Source organism: Eucyclogobius newberryi, unplaced genomic scaffold, assembly GCF_026437365.1.
Source record: "Eucyclogobius newberryi isolate DKJ021-1_F unplaced genomic scaffold, fEucNew1.0.hap1 SCAF_9, whole genome shotgun sequence".
Classification (NCBI taxonomy): domain Eukaryota; kingdom Metazoa; phylum Chordata; class Actinopteri; order Gobiiformes; family Gobiidae; genus Eucyclogobius; species Eucyclogobius newberryi.
This window is the reverse complement of record NW_027316532.1, coordinates 34,303,898-34,322,083: the sequence shown is the minus strand read 5'-3', so window position 1 is coordinate 34,322,083 and position 18,186 is coordinate 34,303,898. Positions and strand designations below refer to the sequence as shown.

Genomic DNA, 18,186 nt, shown 5'->3' with positions numbered 1-18,186 from the left:
TGCTACTACGATCAATCTTTGTCAATCACTGCAGTGACACATCGTCCAGTAATTAAAAGTCCTGCTGTGAGCCACATATAACCGGCCCTTATAGTCGGTACAGAGACTGGAGCTATAGAAGGCCGTAAAGGATTTTCCTCTCTTACAATTCATTATTTATTTAGCATAGAAGAAGAGGCTGTTGGCTGAAAAGAAAGTCTGTTGTAAGTCTTGACATGGTGCTCACCTGTGCTGCTGCGGTGAATACTGAAGGTAGGCTGTGTCAGTAAGGGCGACTGGCATCCTTCGGTCTCTTTAGCTGGACTTTCAATCGCTTCATCCCAATCTGAAAGCCGTTCATGGCTTGAATAGCTGCCTGTGCACTAGCAGGGTTGTCGAAGCTCACAAAACCTGCAATCAAAGGCATGTTCTTTAGTACTTCCACTCTCCATTTGTAAATACTTGTGGGTTGAGTCAGTACAGATTGTGTCCTTAAAAGCAACCTGTCTTCAGCGGCAAGTTCAATGTCTGATAGTGCATTGTCTTTCTTTCCCATCACATGAGATAGTGGCATTTTACCTGAATAATAGCATTGAATAGTAAATGTATTATTATTAATAGTAACGTCAAACTTCTCCATCCGACAGAAATGTACAGTTCTTTTTTTATTTGTATTCACAATTTTCCTTATTCAGTCTAAATTAGCCTTGATTTTTATCTCTGTTGAGTTTTTATTTTTGACAGCGAGCGTTCGACTACACTGAGGCATTCATATTTTAAGACAACTGAAATGATTGTGTCAAATATTGCAGTATGAGACATATCAGATATTGCCAAAATTTTGAATAAATTGACTTCATTAATGTAGCTTCTTTAATTCTAAACATAAAGTTTCAATCATAATTATGTTAGTGTCCCTTTCGCCTTTCGTGTTTATGTACCCGTACCGATCAAAATTATTGTATCTATCAAGCATGAGTGGTGCTTGAATGCAAAGGCTTGAAAACACATCAACAGTGAGTACAAGTACCCAAGTGTCATGTCAGTCTCAGAACATTTCCCCTGATGCTCAGACTTGCACTCAAACCTCCTGCTTCTGTCATGTGTAAAAATAAGGGCTGGGCTCAGTGACCAGAAACTGCAGTGGAGTGTGTGTGGACCGTACTCTCCGGTGTGCGCCGTCATTAGGAGCAATCGATGACCCGTGAACAGCAGCAGGAGGCGTCTACTGCCACCTGGGACAACAGAGTGCGGGATTCTGGTCTGGTCTCTGGCTGAGGACTTGTCTCAGTTGGTCTAGCGATGGTGTTCTGCTCTCTGTTCTGGTCTGTTTGGGTCTGGGCTCTGGTCTGTTTGGGTCTGGGATCTGGTCTGTTTGGGTCTGGGCTCTGGTCTGTTTGGGTCTGGGCTCTGGTCTGTTTGGGTCTGGGCTCTGGTCTGTTTGGGTCTGGGCTCTGGTCTGTTTGGGTCTGGGCTCTGGTCTGTTCTGGGCTAAGGTCCGGGTTCTAGTCAAGGGGGAGAAGCATGTGATCCAATAATGGCACATCCTGACAGTGCTGCTGTAGATAAGGAGAGATGTGGGCTTAGACCTAAGCCCCCCTCTCAGTCCTGTCACACATTACAAGTGTGCGTAGTCTCATCCCGGCCGTTTCCCTGTCTTATGCACACCATCAATCTGGCTTTATCCCCTCTTTCTCCTCTCTAGATTAATTACACCAGTGTGCTGCCTCCTTCCAGGCCTAACATTATGTTGTAAATGCATAGTGTATAAGTCAATACTGCAAATAGGTCTTCTTTCATGAATTTATATGTTATTAAGTCCGCTCGGGGAGACGCGACTAGTGATCAATTTTGCCCAGGGTTCCACGTTTCCCTCAAGTGAAAACAAATGCTGATCCATAATTGGCCTTTGGCTCCCCCGCCCCACCAGCACCTGCCTCCTCAAAGTTTGTATAGGGCCCGGGGCGCTGCAGTGCGTGGGCTGATAGAGCTAAATGGGACAGCGGGATAGGGCTGTGTGAATCAGCCAGGGCAGTGAGCCTATTGACAGATATTGGGGTTACAGAGTGGTGATGCAGCTGCTGAGACAGCACCTCTAGGTTTCCAGGCCACATGGCTGCCAAACACAAACAAGGACATGGACTCTCATCCAATGCATCATGGCTTCATTGGCCACAATGTATTCATAGCATTTTTCCCTTTGCGCTCATGCCAAAACACAACAGTCATCAAGATGCAAATTCAGGTCAGTCAGTCAGGGTAAGATCACTCGACATAATGTGTGTCTGCGCACTATCAGGCGTCATCACAGCCTCTTGTGTAGTTCTCTTTTTCAAACAAAGGCTCCTACTCAGAAGAAGTGTAAAAATAAAAAATAACTTCTATTATAGTGATGCTGAAACTTTGCCGGGAGGCTTCACACCTTTGCTGCAAGTTTTTTTTTTCACAACACCCACAAATCTCAGAGTATTTTGGGAAAGTTGCAAAGAGTGTGGAAAAACAAACTCATTTTACAAAGTAGCAGTTCCAAACTTGTACTCATTTAATTAAGCTTTATCACAGGCCTTATCACATACTATTATGCAAATCCCCTTGCACTTACATGCTCAGTGTGACAGTTTCAAGTATCACATGCTTTAGTTAATTTATCTCTTAGACATGTTTGAATCTATAGTATTGAGTGTGTGACTCACCAAAGCACTTGCTCTGGTTGGTGGCGCGGTCCATGAACACCTTGGAGGAGATGACAGAGCCAAAGGGCAGGAACATCTGCATGAGCTCGTTGTCTCCAAACTCCTGTGGCAGGTGGTATATGAAGAGGTTACAGCCCTCGGGACCTGCAGTGACACCAGCACACACACAGAAATATGTTATTACAAATGTAGACCCAGGCTGCTGCACTCGTGATTTTATCTACTCACTCTTTCATGTTGACTTAATTAAGAAGACGGAGATTTGTACAAAGTCTGTCACATTATCAGTGTCTTTCATCAGCCCACAAACACAAATCAAATAAAAAGTTTTGCCCTGGCTTGCTGATTCTCTTTGCTCTCCGATAATGCTCTTGGAACTATTATTCAAATTCACAGAAAAAGATTGAATATGGAAAATGTCACGGGCTAAATTTAAATGCATACGTTTCTTATACATGTCCTTGGCAGTCATGCACAGACTGTGTTTTGCTTCATACAAACACCTATTCTTGACACCTGCACAGTGAATATGTGCAGATCTGTGCAGTAATAATTCACTAAACATAATATAACAAGAAAGAAATTGAAATGATTTGGCAGCAGTGCACACATTTGATATTATAAACTGTTTTGACATCTAAAAGGTGCCTATGAGAGTCAGAATCTATTACAATGCACGAACCGAGTCACTTTGGATACCTTCAAATAAACTGCTCCCATCATCCATCTATGTTTTCATTATTTTTTCTATTTGAGCTGCACCGCCTGCAATGTCAGAGCGTGGATTTGATTATATAAGCACTAACCTTTACATATAAAACAGCGCTGGCCTAAAACTCATGCACTCAACAGTTGGAAAACAAAGCACCGGCACTAACACAATTTTATTATATCTTTTATGAAGCTATATATTTCTAGATGGAACTCTCTGGACCCTTTTAGAGTTTGTAAATAACTTGGCACTAATTGAATGGATGATGCAGTTTAAAATACATTTTCTATATGAAAATTAGCCTAAACTATGGTCTAAATATGCTCAAGATGGTTTTGACTACTGACAATCAATGATCTGTGAGGATATGAGTGCAATGCCTATCAGAGCTGAGTTAGAGGACATAAACTTTAGTTGCAGCATTTTGTAAAAGTAATTAGTGATTTACCACAGGTTTTACACCAGAATCCATCTTTGACAACTTTCTCCATTCACAAGGTTTGTTCCAGTACTTACATCACAATAATTGGCCTATATATGTTCAGATGGAATCCATAAATGAGAATGGCTACTCTCTAGCAAATAGAATTGACTAACATCTTTCTTTTTTAAAGGCTGTGTATTCCTAAAGTTCTGTGATTTCACGTTTAAAAAAAGTCCACAAACCATACCTTATTTTGGCCCTAACCTTAACCATAATCTCACAACCCGATCCTAATCCTATACCATACCTCAATAAAATAAAATACATGACCACAATAACAAGGTCCTCTCCCATCACAAGTATTACTACTACACTAACTGTAGCAAAAAAATATTACCAACAAAGGCCTTTTACAAAATATCTAACAAAAGTGAAAAGATAAGACGGGTTTGGGGACAAAGAGTTGACCTCTTTTAGTCTCCAAACACACACAAGGAAGGACATACAGACCAGTGCTATTTTCACCCACCATTCTATTTAATTGGCCTATTACCTATAATGATGTGCACAATGAAAAAAATAATATTGTTCTCCCGCTTTCCTATATACGGCATGTGCATTACCCAGAATGAAATGTGTACCGTGGCAGAGCAATATGTGCCCGGTGCGCTCATCTTCTTTATATACCTATTATGGGCCGATGAGATGTATAGTATGAAGTGAAGAAGTAATAAGGTTGTCTCACCCTCACCTTCTCTTTGCTGCTGCTGGATGACCTGGGGTGGCTGGGGCAGTGTCTGGCCAATGGGAGTCAGCGTAGTGGCCGGGTAGATGGCTGTGTGTGCAGAAGGAGCCGAGTAAAACAAGGAACGGTTTTAAGGATGTTTGAGGTCAATTACACAAGCGCAAAATCAAAACGCTATGATGCTGTCCTTTGTCGTAGACTTTTACTGATTAAATACAATATTATGTGTAACTTGTGACTAGAGGTGGGCAGTTGGATTTGTTTGAGTAACCTCTCCGAGTCGTTTTTGGACGCCGTACTTTTACTCGGACTTTAAAGTAATGTTACTCTAAATTGAGTATACATTTTTGTTCTTTTTCCCACTGTGGCAAAAGATTTATGTTGACAATATGAAAAAGTTTTTCTCATTTGTGTTTCTTGCACCACTTATTTGGATATAATGTTATTTGTATTCATTTTGTCTCTGTCTATTTTTTCCATTCCAATTAGACATATTATAAATCAGATGTTACCTACAGACAATTACTCGTACGCTTTTCCTTGAGTAGTAGTTTCCCCAAATACGAGTCATTTCTTGGACCACTACTTTGTATGCCTGCATGAGAAATATTAGTTTGAATTAACAGTACTCTTATACTTAAGAAACATTAATATTTTTTGTGACTGACTCGAAAATGATATGATGACTGTCCTTTCTATCTGGGTGGGATCTCCAGGGGCAAGTAACAGATCTGTGGAGCGGCAAGCCCACTCTCAAATAACTTTTCTGAGGTATTTTGGAGCAAGAAAGAGATTTGTTAGAAAATGCAATTGCAAAATACTGTAGATATTGTACGTCTAATGTCACGGTGGAACATTCCAGACAAAGTATCTCCACAGAGACGAGCTATGGACAAACCATCCACCATAAGAAACATCATTTTTGTCTGTAAATTCTGTACTTTAAAGACATATTTAAAGAAATACAGCTCCAGTTTTTAATATTTACAGATTGCATAATTTAAGCATGATTTAAGTGATCAAATTGTACTCAAATAAAAGTAAGTGCAAACCTATAAGCTGCTATAAAAGATGGTACTTGTTGTTTACCACTGTCCATGACACGGTTCCTATGGGATCAGTGTTTCATAGGTGGCAGGAGAGTGCTTTTCTGTGTTCTGTTTTATGACCGTGTATCTGAGCGTCTGTTGACTCTGAGAGTAAGGGTAAGGATATATATTTTAGATATTGTCTGTAAATAATAGACAATATAGCCAGGATTCCGTAATTTGAATAAGTTATTTCTATTCTTTTTAATTTATTTTAATTTTACAACACAGACCTTTTCTAGTTGATAGATAGAGGAGTTTACTCAAACATGGCATTGTAAAAAATGGGGCGAGCTTGAGCAAATTTGCCTTAGTAGGGAATCAGACCCAGGGCACACTCTGGTTTTAGCTTGAGGTGTCCAAATTACCGGAGTGCTTGTTTTTCCCATCCTGAGCTTTTCTTTGTGAGGAATGTATCCTCCCAAATCAACAGACTATAAAAATGGCAAGCTCTTGGGTATTCTGAGCATTCTAATGTTCTTTACTGATAAGTGACGGCTATGTATGCTGAAAGGTTTTTGTCAAGGACATCATCATTCAAGATGAGATAAGAGAATTTCAACTGATTATAAAGTTGTGCACCATTTATAGTAGAACAGTAGAGCATAACAGAAACCCAAAAAAGTCTCTCTTTTTTGGGATGCATGACAAACAACTGCCCTGCTTTTTTCCAATTCTTGTCAGGGATCTAAATATCTAGTTTGAAAACAAAAGAAGGTGTTTTCACCTGTATATTGCTGTACACCAGTGAAGGCCTGCTGCAGAGTGTCAGCAGCTGTGGGACTCTGGGAGTATGGGGGCAGTCCGTTGGTGTAGACCGCCTCCACTTGCGGGTGTCCGTTGGGCTGGTGGGGGATCCCCGTGAAACCGTTGACGATGGGCGTGACGAGGCTGGGCACAGCTGAGGTGGTGATGTTGGCGGGCGGAGAACTGAGGCCTGCTGGGAAAAAATAAAAGTGTCAGTGCATCATTAAAACGTGCACACAATAAACACGCAAAGAAAGCACTCCACACATAAAACAAGCAGAAACAACTCCTGAGAACACTTTTCACACATGTGAAAGAACGCCAGAACATGCCAAGGTAGGTCAGCCAGAGAAGGTCAAACTAAAATGTATCTCTGAAAATTACAGCAATTGAATATTTATGACATTAATATTCATCAAATATGTACTTTGTTCTTATGATAAAACATGATAAATCTCCTCAAAGCTTTAGTAATTACTTAAAGTAAAGAAATGCCAAGTTCATTATTTTAAGAAATGAAATTCTTTTCAACCTTGTGGAACAAAACTATGAAAAAAGTGAAACCAGTAAAATAATAAATAATAAATAGTAAATATAAATTATGATCATTAGATAAAAATGTAAATTATAATAGAAAATTCAATAGTATATTGTGTTCATAATAGTAATCAGAATACTAATGACAACTTCTGAATTGATCAGCCAAAAGTCTATTCTAGTCTGATTGAACCTGATCTATTTTTCATATTAACCATCTAACTAGAAGTGAAGCTTTTCTCTCGATTTGAGCTGTCTAAATAATCATTCTTTTTAGGGTGTGGCCTTAAGGATGAGCCAAGTGAGAAACAAATAAATACAAAAGAGGGCATACAGCATTGAAGTGAAATATCAGGAATGTCCATCAAATATGCGACGTAGTAACTTCACAGCAGTTTGAGCTACAGTAGTTCATTTGCTGGATTGTTGAAATACCATTGTACCTCACAACACCAATTGACTACAGTCCCTTTCTTTAGACTACTATAGATGCATACAGAAACACCAAACTGGAGCTGCCGTTTTAGAGATGCTGTTGTTGAGCTGTCACAATGGACTCTTGTCCAACACATTGAAAATGTTTTCTGTTTTCCACACACCCAATGCAAGACATCCTGCGAGGTTCTCTTGGTGCTTAATTAAACCCGTTAGTGACCATGATGTTTTGCCTTGTCACAGATTTTCAATAATGTCCTCACTTTCATTTACGTCATAGCAATTCCAGATTTATCACATTTTTCTTCAACTAAGAGCATTGCATGTGTGAAATGTACCCAGGTGACACTTGCGTATAAGCAGGTGTATGGACTGGCAGGCTTTCTTATTGTGTATACAGAGTAAATAGTGGCACCGCTGCCTGCATAAACAGACCCGAGCGCGCACGCGAGAGCCGGTGACCGCGAGCCACACTGCATCTCCTCACTAATGCAAGGACACGGCTGCGACGCCAGTCTGTCACATATCCGCCGTTTGTCGTGACACATCCTGCAGGAGAGCTGGGAAGTCAACGTGTGAAAAATGAGCCTGTCTGTAGTGTTTGTGCGATACCCTGCTGGCTCCAACTGCTCAAGATGATGAAACCGCTATGCAACTTCTGAGGGCAAAAAGGGGGGGGGGGGGGGGGGGGAAAGAAAAGATGTGGAGTAGATAGAGGGAGATTACAGCGGGAGATGTGCTTGGATGAGCAGGTGGCAAAAACACAAAGACGGCTCTTACTTTTATACATAATTTAAAAAGACAAAATAACTGCTGGCAGCTTGACAAATGGCTGGGTCATAACATATATAGCACGCGTTTGAAAGGCAGCTGTGAGGACGCTACATGAGTGGCATCGAAATTGGGCGCTCCCTGTCCTCTCCCATTCAATGCATTTTAAAAGGCCCTTCTTTTAGAAAGTGTTTCCAATTATGCCAGCGAACGTCAAAGTACCCATTCTGAGCCCGAACGTCGCCGTGTGATGGTCTCTGTAAAAGGGGCTGCTCCGTGGCAAAGCATCCGGAGCCGCTTGAAGTACAGCTCCCCTGAGGACCACCTTTCAATCTGGAAACCCTGAGCTCTGATTGGACGGAAAAAGCTAGGGTTGTCACGGAAACCCTCCAGCATGCCATATCTATGCAATCTGTCTTAGTGAAGAAGCCCCCTTCCCCCCTCTGAAAGACAATCCACATTGGTAAACAGTCACACATAGCGTATACATAAAATAACACTTAGGCTTATGCTAATGCCAGTGTAAATATGCTACATGCATCACAGGCTCCAAACGCCCACCTCTGAGCAATAACACCTACACATCCATATGGAACGGCTTTCTTCCAATCTCTGTCTCCTACTTCCTACATCCTAGCTCCTGCCTCCTCTGACAGTTCAGGCAGTACTGTGGTGACCACGTAGTGAGCGCTGTTTGGGTCCCACTTGAAACATGAACAAAATTATTCAGTTTTTGTTGAAAAGCCCAAAATATCAAATAACTGACCATTCATTTTTTCACTGTCCAAAAGTTTGCACATATGGATGAGATAATCTAGTCGCCTACACAATATGTAAATGCTTCCTTCAATCCCTGTTTACCATTGACTTCCTACTGCCTCCTCTGCTTCAAGATTTACGAGCTGTGTTTAATGAAGATTAGCTTTGAACTGCAAATCATGTAAACTTCTTACTACGACCCCCCTTCACAATTCACATATTGACCAAAGGCTGTAAGAACACTAATCGGACTTCGGACCTTGTTTTCTCGAGAGTTTCTGTGTTTCACCAAGTCGTAAAACAATTACCAGTATATTACAGCAATGACTAAAACAATATATTGACATTTTCAGTTCATAAAAAAATATTTGCTTACATTAGCTCCATGTAGACGTTAGCAAAAGCTCAAAGGCAGTGCAAGAGCAGATTCACAGACAAGTAGACAGTAGAGCACAAATAAAGGTAAAATAACACAACTATTATCACTGATGAAGCTGTTTGTCTTTCACCAAACGCAGGGCACAGCTAAGTCAGAACTCGGAAAATATATTGTATTTGTGGCCCCATTGTCGTAATACATTTGTCGAACTCCTCCGTCCTATCATGCAGCTTGTAATGTATGTGACACAGACTAATGCTAAATCAGCAAAAGAGAGGACTATCAAGGACTATTACTTTCTCTTCCGCCCACGGTCCAAATTCACGTGTGGGTAAACTAATAGCGCCTACTAATCCATATGGAAACGCTTCTTTTGATCCCTGTCCTCTTCTTCCTTTCTTCCTCCTGCCTCCTCAGCCTCAGTATTTAAGTCATGAGTAGTCTGACAGTCAAGTGGTGACCAGGGGAATTGGCCAGGTCCGGTGAGAGCTGTTGTGTCTTTTGCACAGATTTTTTTTCTTCTTTTCTCTTCCAGCCTCCCCACGATTGCTTGTTTCCTATGGAGCGGTGATGAATTAGACCGCAGCTTCAGCCCATTCTCCTACCAGGGCCCTGGAGACTTGCCGCTCCCAGAGACAGCCAGTCGGGCCGGGCCACACGCACTCCACTGTACCGCCAGATAATGCACCCTCTCCATCATCAAGCAAATTCATTTCCCAGGGTTTTTACGGTGGTGGGGGAGCGGCGAGGTGCGTGGCTATATGTGTGCGTACTGAGCTGGTATAGAGATAGCGAGAAGAAGGTGCTGCAAAGGAGGAGCTCATACGTGCAATTACATACGTCCAGGGTCAGCACTCGGAACATGACATGGGCAGTAAAAGTAGGAAGTGAGACTGGTGAGAGGAGCAGATTGGGGCCACCAAGTCCAGACCAGTCCAAGTTGTAGTAAAAAAGTTAGGAGAGGTAGATTGTCTCTCTTACATTTGAGACACATGACTTGCCTATTTTAGAGGTGCAAAGTTTACATGAATATGCAAATAAATGTGATTTTGTCAGTGCAAATGACTAACCACAAGTAGCTATTCAAAATGTTGCGACCCATAAAAGCTGTTGTGTGCTGGTAGAAGAACATGAAGGCCTAGTATTTAGTAATGAGGCGGCAGGTCAATTGATAAACCACTATTTCATGGACAACCAAATATGGCCGTGCAAATAATCCATTTTTATTCAAAATCGAGATTCAGTCATTTCAAATAGTCAATAATTAGTTTGGGTCTACAGCAAGTCCTCTGTCAGGAATAATAACCAATAACATTTGGTTTGAAGTTCATACTTTAGAGAAACATATTTGACTATTTTTGTGTTAAATTACACTGATTAAAATCTGTAGTGTTTATGTTCAGGAGATTAATATTGAAAACAATTGTATAGATTTTTAACAACCAAGATCAATGAGGATAAATATTCTTGTCATATTGCACAGCCTACAAGCAGACAATGGCTTTTAATATTATTGAAAAATGCTATTAAAAATCTGTGCAATCAAGGCCAGTACTTCACCAATCTCCCCTTCTGTCTGTTTCCTTACTATCACTTTCTCTTAAAAAAAACCCGAAGATATTTTGTTTATACAAAACTAGAATCAAGGTGAAGCTCAGAACCTGCCATAAACCACTTTACAAATTTTGACCAATTGCCCCCTGCCACGCTCAGTTTACCAGGCAAAATAAATTGGAGTGTATGTGTTGCACTTCCCATTTTTTTGCTCAAAAAAGAGAATACATTGCAGTTTTGAGCAGTGAACCATCACAAAACACCCACAAAAAATACAATTGCGGTGTCCTACATTTACCGGGAAACATATTGTTTAAAGCAAAGACAATAAGCAGCACTATGCTCAATAAAGCGGTGATTACATGAGCAGGCAATTTCACTGACCATCATCTGTCACAATGGAGCGCAGTGTTCCCGTATCAAACAGAAGCCGAGCATGCAATTGGAAAAACGCTTCCTACTTCTATGCTATTTCCAATGACAAGATAACAAGACAATTTCATTTTATACCTTAGTGGACATGTAGCCGCGCCATTGTACAAAATTGTATTCATAGTGTGTTTACAATGCAGAGTATATAAGCGAGAGAGGAGGGATACGTGGCTGTCATACATTGTATAGTACTAATACACATGTGTACAATGGCCTGGCTGGATGCTGACCAATTTGACATTACCCACTCGTGTACAATTTTATTTTGAGGTTGATGTTAATAATATATATAATGTCACAATTTCTAGCCATGTCTTTATAGCAGCTAATGTGTAAACATGAATAATATTATTTTGAAGTAGTTATTTTTGAAGTGTAAAGTATTCATGATTGGGTCCAAGTGACATGAGGATGGGCTGAAAAACAAAATAAAAATGTAATATCCCCTTTTAGCGTGCTCTTAGCCAACCGTTCTTCTTTCTCATTGCTACTAAAATAAACAAGAATTACCTCTAAACAAGTGTGTATGTATATTTATGGGCAATACATATTTTATGCTATAGACATTTATATCCCCCACAGCTGCTTTTTAAGAGGAAAACTGTTGATTTGCTCGCTGCCATGATTGCCTAGCGTAAGAAGTCTTCACAAGTATTTATTATGCTAATTATACATTCAAATCAAGCAGAAACACTGTGCCCATAGTGAGGAGTGCAGTCATTACCGGCGCCAAGGACCGTCTTCCACTACAGCAAGTAATAAGCACTCCAAACAGATGCTTTCATCGCCTGATTTAAATGTGGTGCATTTAGACTTAGAAAGATGTCACTCTGAGCCTTAGAAGTGAATAGTAAATGGAGATGTAGGAAATGGACAGCTCTCAAAAAAATATCTCAAGTTGCCTCAGATCTGGTCCCATCAGGTTATATTCAAAAGAAAAACAATGCTTTGAAAATGTAGTAATTAACACACAGCATTATATACAAGGTTTTGTGTGTACCTAAAATACAAATTTGACTGGGAGGACTTTTTTCCTCCAACTGAAGGTCAAAAGTTTGATCATAGCGCCAACAAATGCATGTCATAAGGTCGCTGGTAAGAGACTTCACCCGCCTTGCTTTGTTTGAATGTTGTGTGAGTGACAGCTGGTATTCAGTGAGAAAGTAACTTCCAATGAATAAAGCACAAAATTGTAAAATGACTTTGAGCGTGTGTATTGTCATTATATTTAATTTCCTTTTCACTGTTCTGTCACGACCCCATGTTGTTGTCGTGTAAAATTTGTTTTATGAATGGGTGGAGTTTAGTGCGGCCTTGCGCCTTTTAAAACTTGTACACACCATGCGCACTCTCAGGGTGCAGACAGGTGACCGGGTTGGAAACAGAATGACTGTGCACTCTTTTCCTTATTTCTTTTATTTTACAACGCCTCATTCATCACTGCTCATATAGATATTCTGATCCCACATGCACATACACCCCTTACTTCTGCCAACGTTCCTTCATCCTCGAGATGTCCACAGAACTAGTTAGTTTGTACTAGTTTGATTTTGTGAGTTAGTTTTTGCTCATCCCAACGTTGCCAAATCAAACAAAGACGCACTCAATGAAACCAAAAGATTCTCCTGCGAGATGGAGAGAACCCACCAAAATGCCTCAGAATCCAGGCCACCACACGCGCCTGCGCACCAAACAAGACGACAAACAAAGAAACTAGGCTTTCAAACAATGCTGTTACCAAAGAACTCAACAAACTTTGGCGCGTGCACACAACTTGTCCCAAAATGCCGAAAGCCACGACAAGCCCCCAATCTGTCTCCCCCTCCTAAATTGCCTGACTATTTCGACATCAAGTTAGCATTTTATGTAAAACTGTTGTAGCTTTTTTCTTTCGTGAATACTCAAATCAAATTAAAAGTAGCTACAACACGTATAAAATTCAACGGGATGTTTCTGGAAAGACTTTAATTACAGGTTAAGGTACTTGGCTGAATGTGAAGTGTCAATCTACAGCACTAAATGGGGAAACTTTCCAGTCTGCTGCGTCTTTATAGTGCAGTGTGTGGGGCCCTGGAGGCTCATGTACATACAATACACTGACCATGGCCCTGACTCGCTCCCTCAGCAGACCATGCAGGTACTCAGCCCGCTCGCATACAGCCTGGCAATGGGCCCAGAACTTATCTTGACACTCCAAATAGAGGTATTTTTAGACATGAAGGTGTTCAGCTCAATATGCCGCAATCTTGTTCCATCAACCAGGAGCCTGAGTCCGTCTACAGGAAAATCTTTGCTCCTTTTTGAAGAATGTGTAGTTTTCTTTTGTGCAAGAAATTGTAATTATAGTACTGTTCACGATATGCTAGAATATGGATGAATTGATTACTTCAAATTGCTGCTATTGAATGAATCAGAGTTGAATGTTCTGGAATGTCTGCATGCACCTAACTCTCCATTGTTCAGGATGTAACCCATCTAGAAAATAATTGTTAATATCTGCCTATACATTTAGGTGGAATTAAGGCAAAAAAGTAGATGTGACATCATACATTTTGGGTAGTATTGTATTTTTAAGTTGAAGTTAAATTCATGTTTTCAGTATTTTGATTTACTACAGTTCTTAAACCAACAAATCCTGATGCAAAATACAATTACCAGTACAATAAGATGGTTCCTAATTACAGTATTTTTAAAAACTAAGCCTCATTGTCACCTTTTTTCCACCGTCATTGCCCGTTCACTACTCTAAGAGCAAATCTTTGTCCTTTTTTGCCAATTGTCATGTTGGTTTTACTTAAGAAATGTTCATTATCTTTAGAACACGTGTCTCCTGTGTAAGCCTTGACACTTGGACAGGTGCGAACACGCTGAAAGATCATGGTGTCACGCAGCTCATTAAACCCCACTGCTGTTCGTCTCCATGGAAGTGTTCTGCATCAGTGATGTAACCATGAAGGCGTCCAGGGACACGAGAGGCATCTGCACTAGATTCCTCTAATATGTACTTGTGCATGTACAGCCCCGACTTTGATTACACACTCGGAACAAAGCACCCTTGACGCTCAGTGTGGCAGAATGTACGCCTCAATTTTCACTCTTCCCCCTCTCCGGGTCTTCAGCTGTTTTCCTACGCTTTGTTTAACTTTTATTTCTTCGGCAGTGCTCAGGGTGCGACACCTGCTGAACATTATTTTCCAAAAGTATCATCATGCGTCATTGTAAGGATACATAGTCTAATCAGCCGCGCCATCTGGCAAACGGTGCATGCACCATCAAGCTCAAATGTGTCGCATCTGTTGATCAAATGGATGTCTCATTGTTTTTGGAGTGAACACCCTTAACCTCTGGGCCCCTGCATTATAAACCTGACAGTGCGGAGAGAGACTGTGTAAATAAGGGGTCACATATTTATAGTGTAAATGTCCCAACAGAAATTATCTGTGTCTTAATCAACACATTGTACTGGCAAAAACAATAGCAAACAACATGTATACTATTGGACCCTTGGGTCACAAACTTTAATGGAACATTGTCTGAAGGCTTACTGCCTCTTACCTCTAATATAAGTAACATAACAACACTATTATAGTGAAATAAAACATTTGAAAAACAATAACACAAGATATGCATATCATGTCCCCTTTAAATTGAAATATTTATCAAAATACAATGAATATGTGCTTGTATTCCATCTTTAATATGGTTTAGTTATAAATATTTCCTTACACCCTTCTGCTGACAATATAGAGCTACTCATCAATTTGATAAAAGATGAATGCCATATATTTACCTGAAGGTGTGCAAGGGCCAACCATGAGCTGCAGCGTTATGCTAATCAAAAGTGTTATATGCAATTCAGAAAGAATGGCTTATTGCTCCCACTTTGAAAGGAAAGGGGACATTAAACTTTCTACCTTGACATTGCTGCCAAACAAAAGGATTTATGGATTTATTTGCACCTATTATTTGCTTAATGAGACATCTTAAAGCATAAATTAAGGCTCTCAAGAAGCACACATTCGATCAGCTCGACGATCCAAAAACAGATTCTGCTACCACACCGAATTATTTCACCCATTCACAGCAAACATCCCTCAGTCTCTCAGTAGTGTCAGTCTACTGGCCTACTTATACACAAAGCCTTGCCAGTAATGTTATGCTTTCTCTCGATGAACTCAGAATAGAAAAGGCAGAGAAAGAGCAAGAGCTCAAGTGTGGAGATTAATGAGCAGGTGTTGTTTCAGTCATGTTACTTCTCATACGCCAGACCGCACTGCACGCTGTAGGGAGTATATGCTCAAGGTATAACAATGTGATAAAAGCAGAACAACTGTGCAATGTAACAAAAAATAAAAAAAATCCTTCAGTTTGGTCAATGTTCAAGGGCTGGAAGATTTTTCTTCATGTAAATATATAGTATGGGAGATTTCTTTCAATACAAGCGGCCTACTTTTCAGAACAGTATAATTGCATTCTGAAAGACCTTCACATGTCTATACGGCCATTATATTCTGTAAAGTTTAGTGCAAAATCCCAGGTCCCAGCACTTGTCCTCTTTTCCTCCAGTTTTGTCTTAGAAGCCCAAAGTAACTGACCTTGAAAACAGAGGTACGTCCTCATAAAAGAAACAAACACCTCCACTGTACACGTACACACACACATTTGTATTGTGCGAGGTGGAGTTGCACCGTCTTTCATCAGCACTATTGTGTGGTAAAAAAACAGGTATGGGCGCCAAAGCTGACAATGAGTATTGCCATGCTGTCAGTGCTTCAGCCATCAAAATAAGATGCTTCTCAGCAAGACGGAGCTCCACGTTTAATCACTGTTTCTGATTGATTATCCCCGCCCAAAAGTGCACGCTTTGCACTGAAAACATCACTGTGAATATTTGACAAATGGATGTCTTTTTGGGATATATTGCCTGAAGTGATTGTAGAGGTGGTGTGCACTGTCACCAGGCTGTATGCACATGCTCCTTCAGCTGGAGGTGCACATTATGTTTAATAAAAGCTTTGAATTCTTTAGCTCACCATTTAGGCCGGACTGGATGAATACAAGTAAAGGATAAAGAGACACAGGTCCAAAGTGTGTGGATGAAGCTGAGAGAAAATTCTTCTTGCTCAGATAAAACACAGAGCAGAGAAAATGTGATATAGTGCGGCAAGGCTGCGGCTGATGATGGATATGAAGAAAAACTCAAATGGGCCTTGTTGCACTGATGGCAGTTCTCTCTTACAACGATTGGTTTAAAGTTACCAAAGTCATCACCTTAAAAACTCAATACTGCAGTGTTGACAAAGTATGTGTGTGCAGCACAACAAAGACTGGATACTGTATTATTTATTTCAGCCCGAGCTTTTGTTCACTGGAAATCTTGAAGTTTCCACTGTCTCAAGGAAAATCAAGTGGTGCTGAATAAGCAAATGTTATGCAGTGGGTAGGTGTTTCAAAGTCCTTCTCTCTGTGTAACGTTTCTGCATAGGGGCTGTTTGTTATGGAAAACAAAGCCAACTGCATGCAGATCATGTGCAAGCGCTTCAAAGCACAAGGTCAAAATACTATGGGGAAATTAGCGCCTTATCTGTAAACTCACTTATTGATATTCCTTATTCCGCCACGACTATTCCCCAAATTTCCTGCTCTCACAAACAACTTAAACATGCAAATCCACTCAATGTGTTTTTCATCTCTGCCTCTTCTTCTCCACTGGAATAATTTTGGATTATAGCACCATGTGGGCACTGCCTTTTGGCCTTCCCGCGGCTTCTTTACACAGAGTTATTTATACAGGCGCGATCAGAAATACAAACTGATCTTCAACAATAGCACTGCACAAACATATCACAACCGCACACATTTACACACATGCTGAGAGCTGAAAATCTGCTTTCAGTTTAACACTGTCTCATCCCCAAGGTGTAATTCATTGACCTGCAGGCAATTTGCACTATATTCGTCACTAATCAAATCATTTGCGTTAAATAACAATTCATACTATATTTTTCAGCATTGTGCCTTCTATTTTTTTAACATGGTGCATAATTCCTATGACTTTTACATGAGTGTTTTCAAACTAGCTGTTATTACGTGACTACACATCCTGCCAAATTGCAATAAACAGCTGACTTGTGAATATTTAAGCATGTAATCTCTCCTTCCTGAGCCAAATTTTTATGTCGTAGAGGGAAGTGAATCTTGAATTTTTCAAGGCGAATCACTTTTTTCTACTAAATTGAAACACAAATGCACCTGCTTCAACTTAAACCACCTCCTCTTAAGTGGAATGCGATGTACAGTGACACTGGGAATGACCCGACTGTCTTGAAAAATGCAATAGTAGACTAAAGACTGAAATGTGAACAAATCAAAAGAAAAACCTTATGTTAGATGGCAGAAATAAATGTTTATTGTTGGAAAATAATACATGTAGATAGAGCCTCTTCTATTGCATCACATTTTTAAACTAAATTGTACTTAGGTTGGGGTCGGGACAGTGGACACTTGTTACACCTTGATATGAGCAGTGTTAGTAAAACATACATGCAGCAAAAGAAAAGGTAATGAAAGTGAGCTCACCCAGGGCTTGATGAAACTCACCCGACACCGGGGTCATGGTGGTGGGTGGCAGGCTGTTGATGCTAAGCGCCCCCATCTGGTGGATCTGTGTGGCCGGGAACGCCACACTGGGTGTGAGGTAACCTCCGTGGCTGGCTGCCATGATGGCTGCCTGCTGCTGCATGAGCTAAAGAAGAGGGACAGGGGGAATTGATGACAGAGGAGGAGAAATGAAGTTTGGATGGACAGATGAGTCCAAGTGTGAGAGAAGAGAGTGGTCCAGAGGTGAGGGGAGGACAGATGGTAATGAAAAGTACAGCAAGTTTAGGGAAAGAGTCGGACAAAGGCACAAGAGAGAAGCCGGAGCAGAGAC

At 40.6% G+C, this 18,186-nt stretch overlaps 1 protein-coding gene across 9 annotated transcripts in view; it reads right to left on the bottom strand.

The window, feature by feature from the left end:
- Nucleotides 1–18,186, bottom strand: part of celf5a (cugbp, Elav-like family member 5a) — a 208,017-nt gene that overhangs the window by 3,644 nt on the left and 186,187 nt on the right. Inside the window, exons 7-11 of one of the 9 annotated variants that reach the window (XM_072438136.1) lie at nt 17,835–18,000; nt 6,369–6,581; nt 4,554–4,643; nt 2,673–2,816; nt 227–390 (exon numbers count right to left, since the gene is read on the bottom strand). In XM_072438136.1, the coding sequence (XP_072294237.1) occupies nt 263–390; nt 2,673–2,816; nt 4,554–4,643; nt 6,369–6,581; nt 17,835–18,000 (741 nt within the window). In that variant the 3' untranslated portion in view covers nt 227–262. The remainder of the gene's footprint in view (nt 1–226; nt 391–2,672; nt 2,817–4,553; nt 4,644–6,368; nt 6,582–17,834; nt 18,001–18,186) is intronic. The other 8 variants (XM_072438139.1, XM_072438138.1, XM_072438140.1 and 5 more) reach the window with 8 other exon arrangements.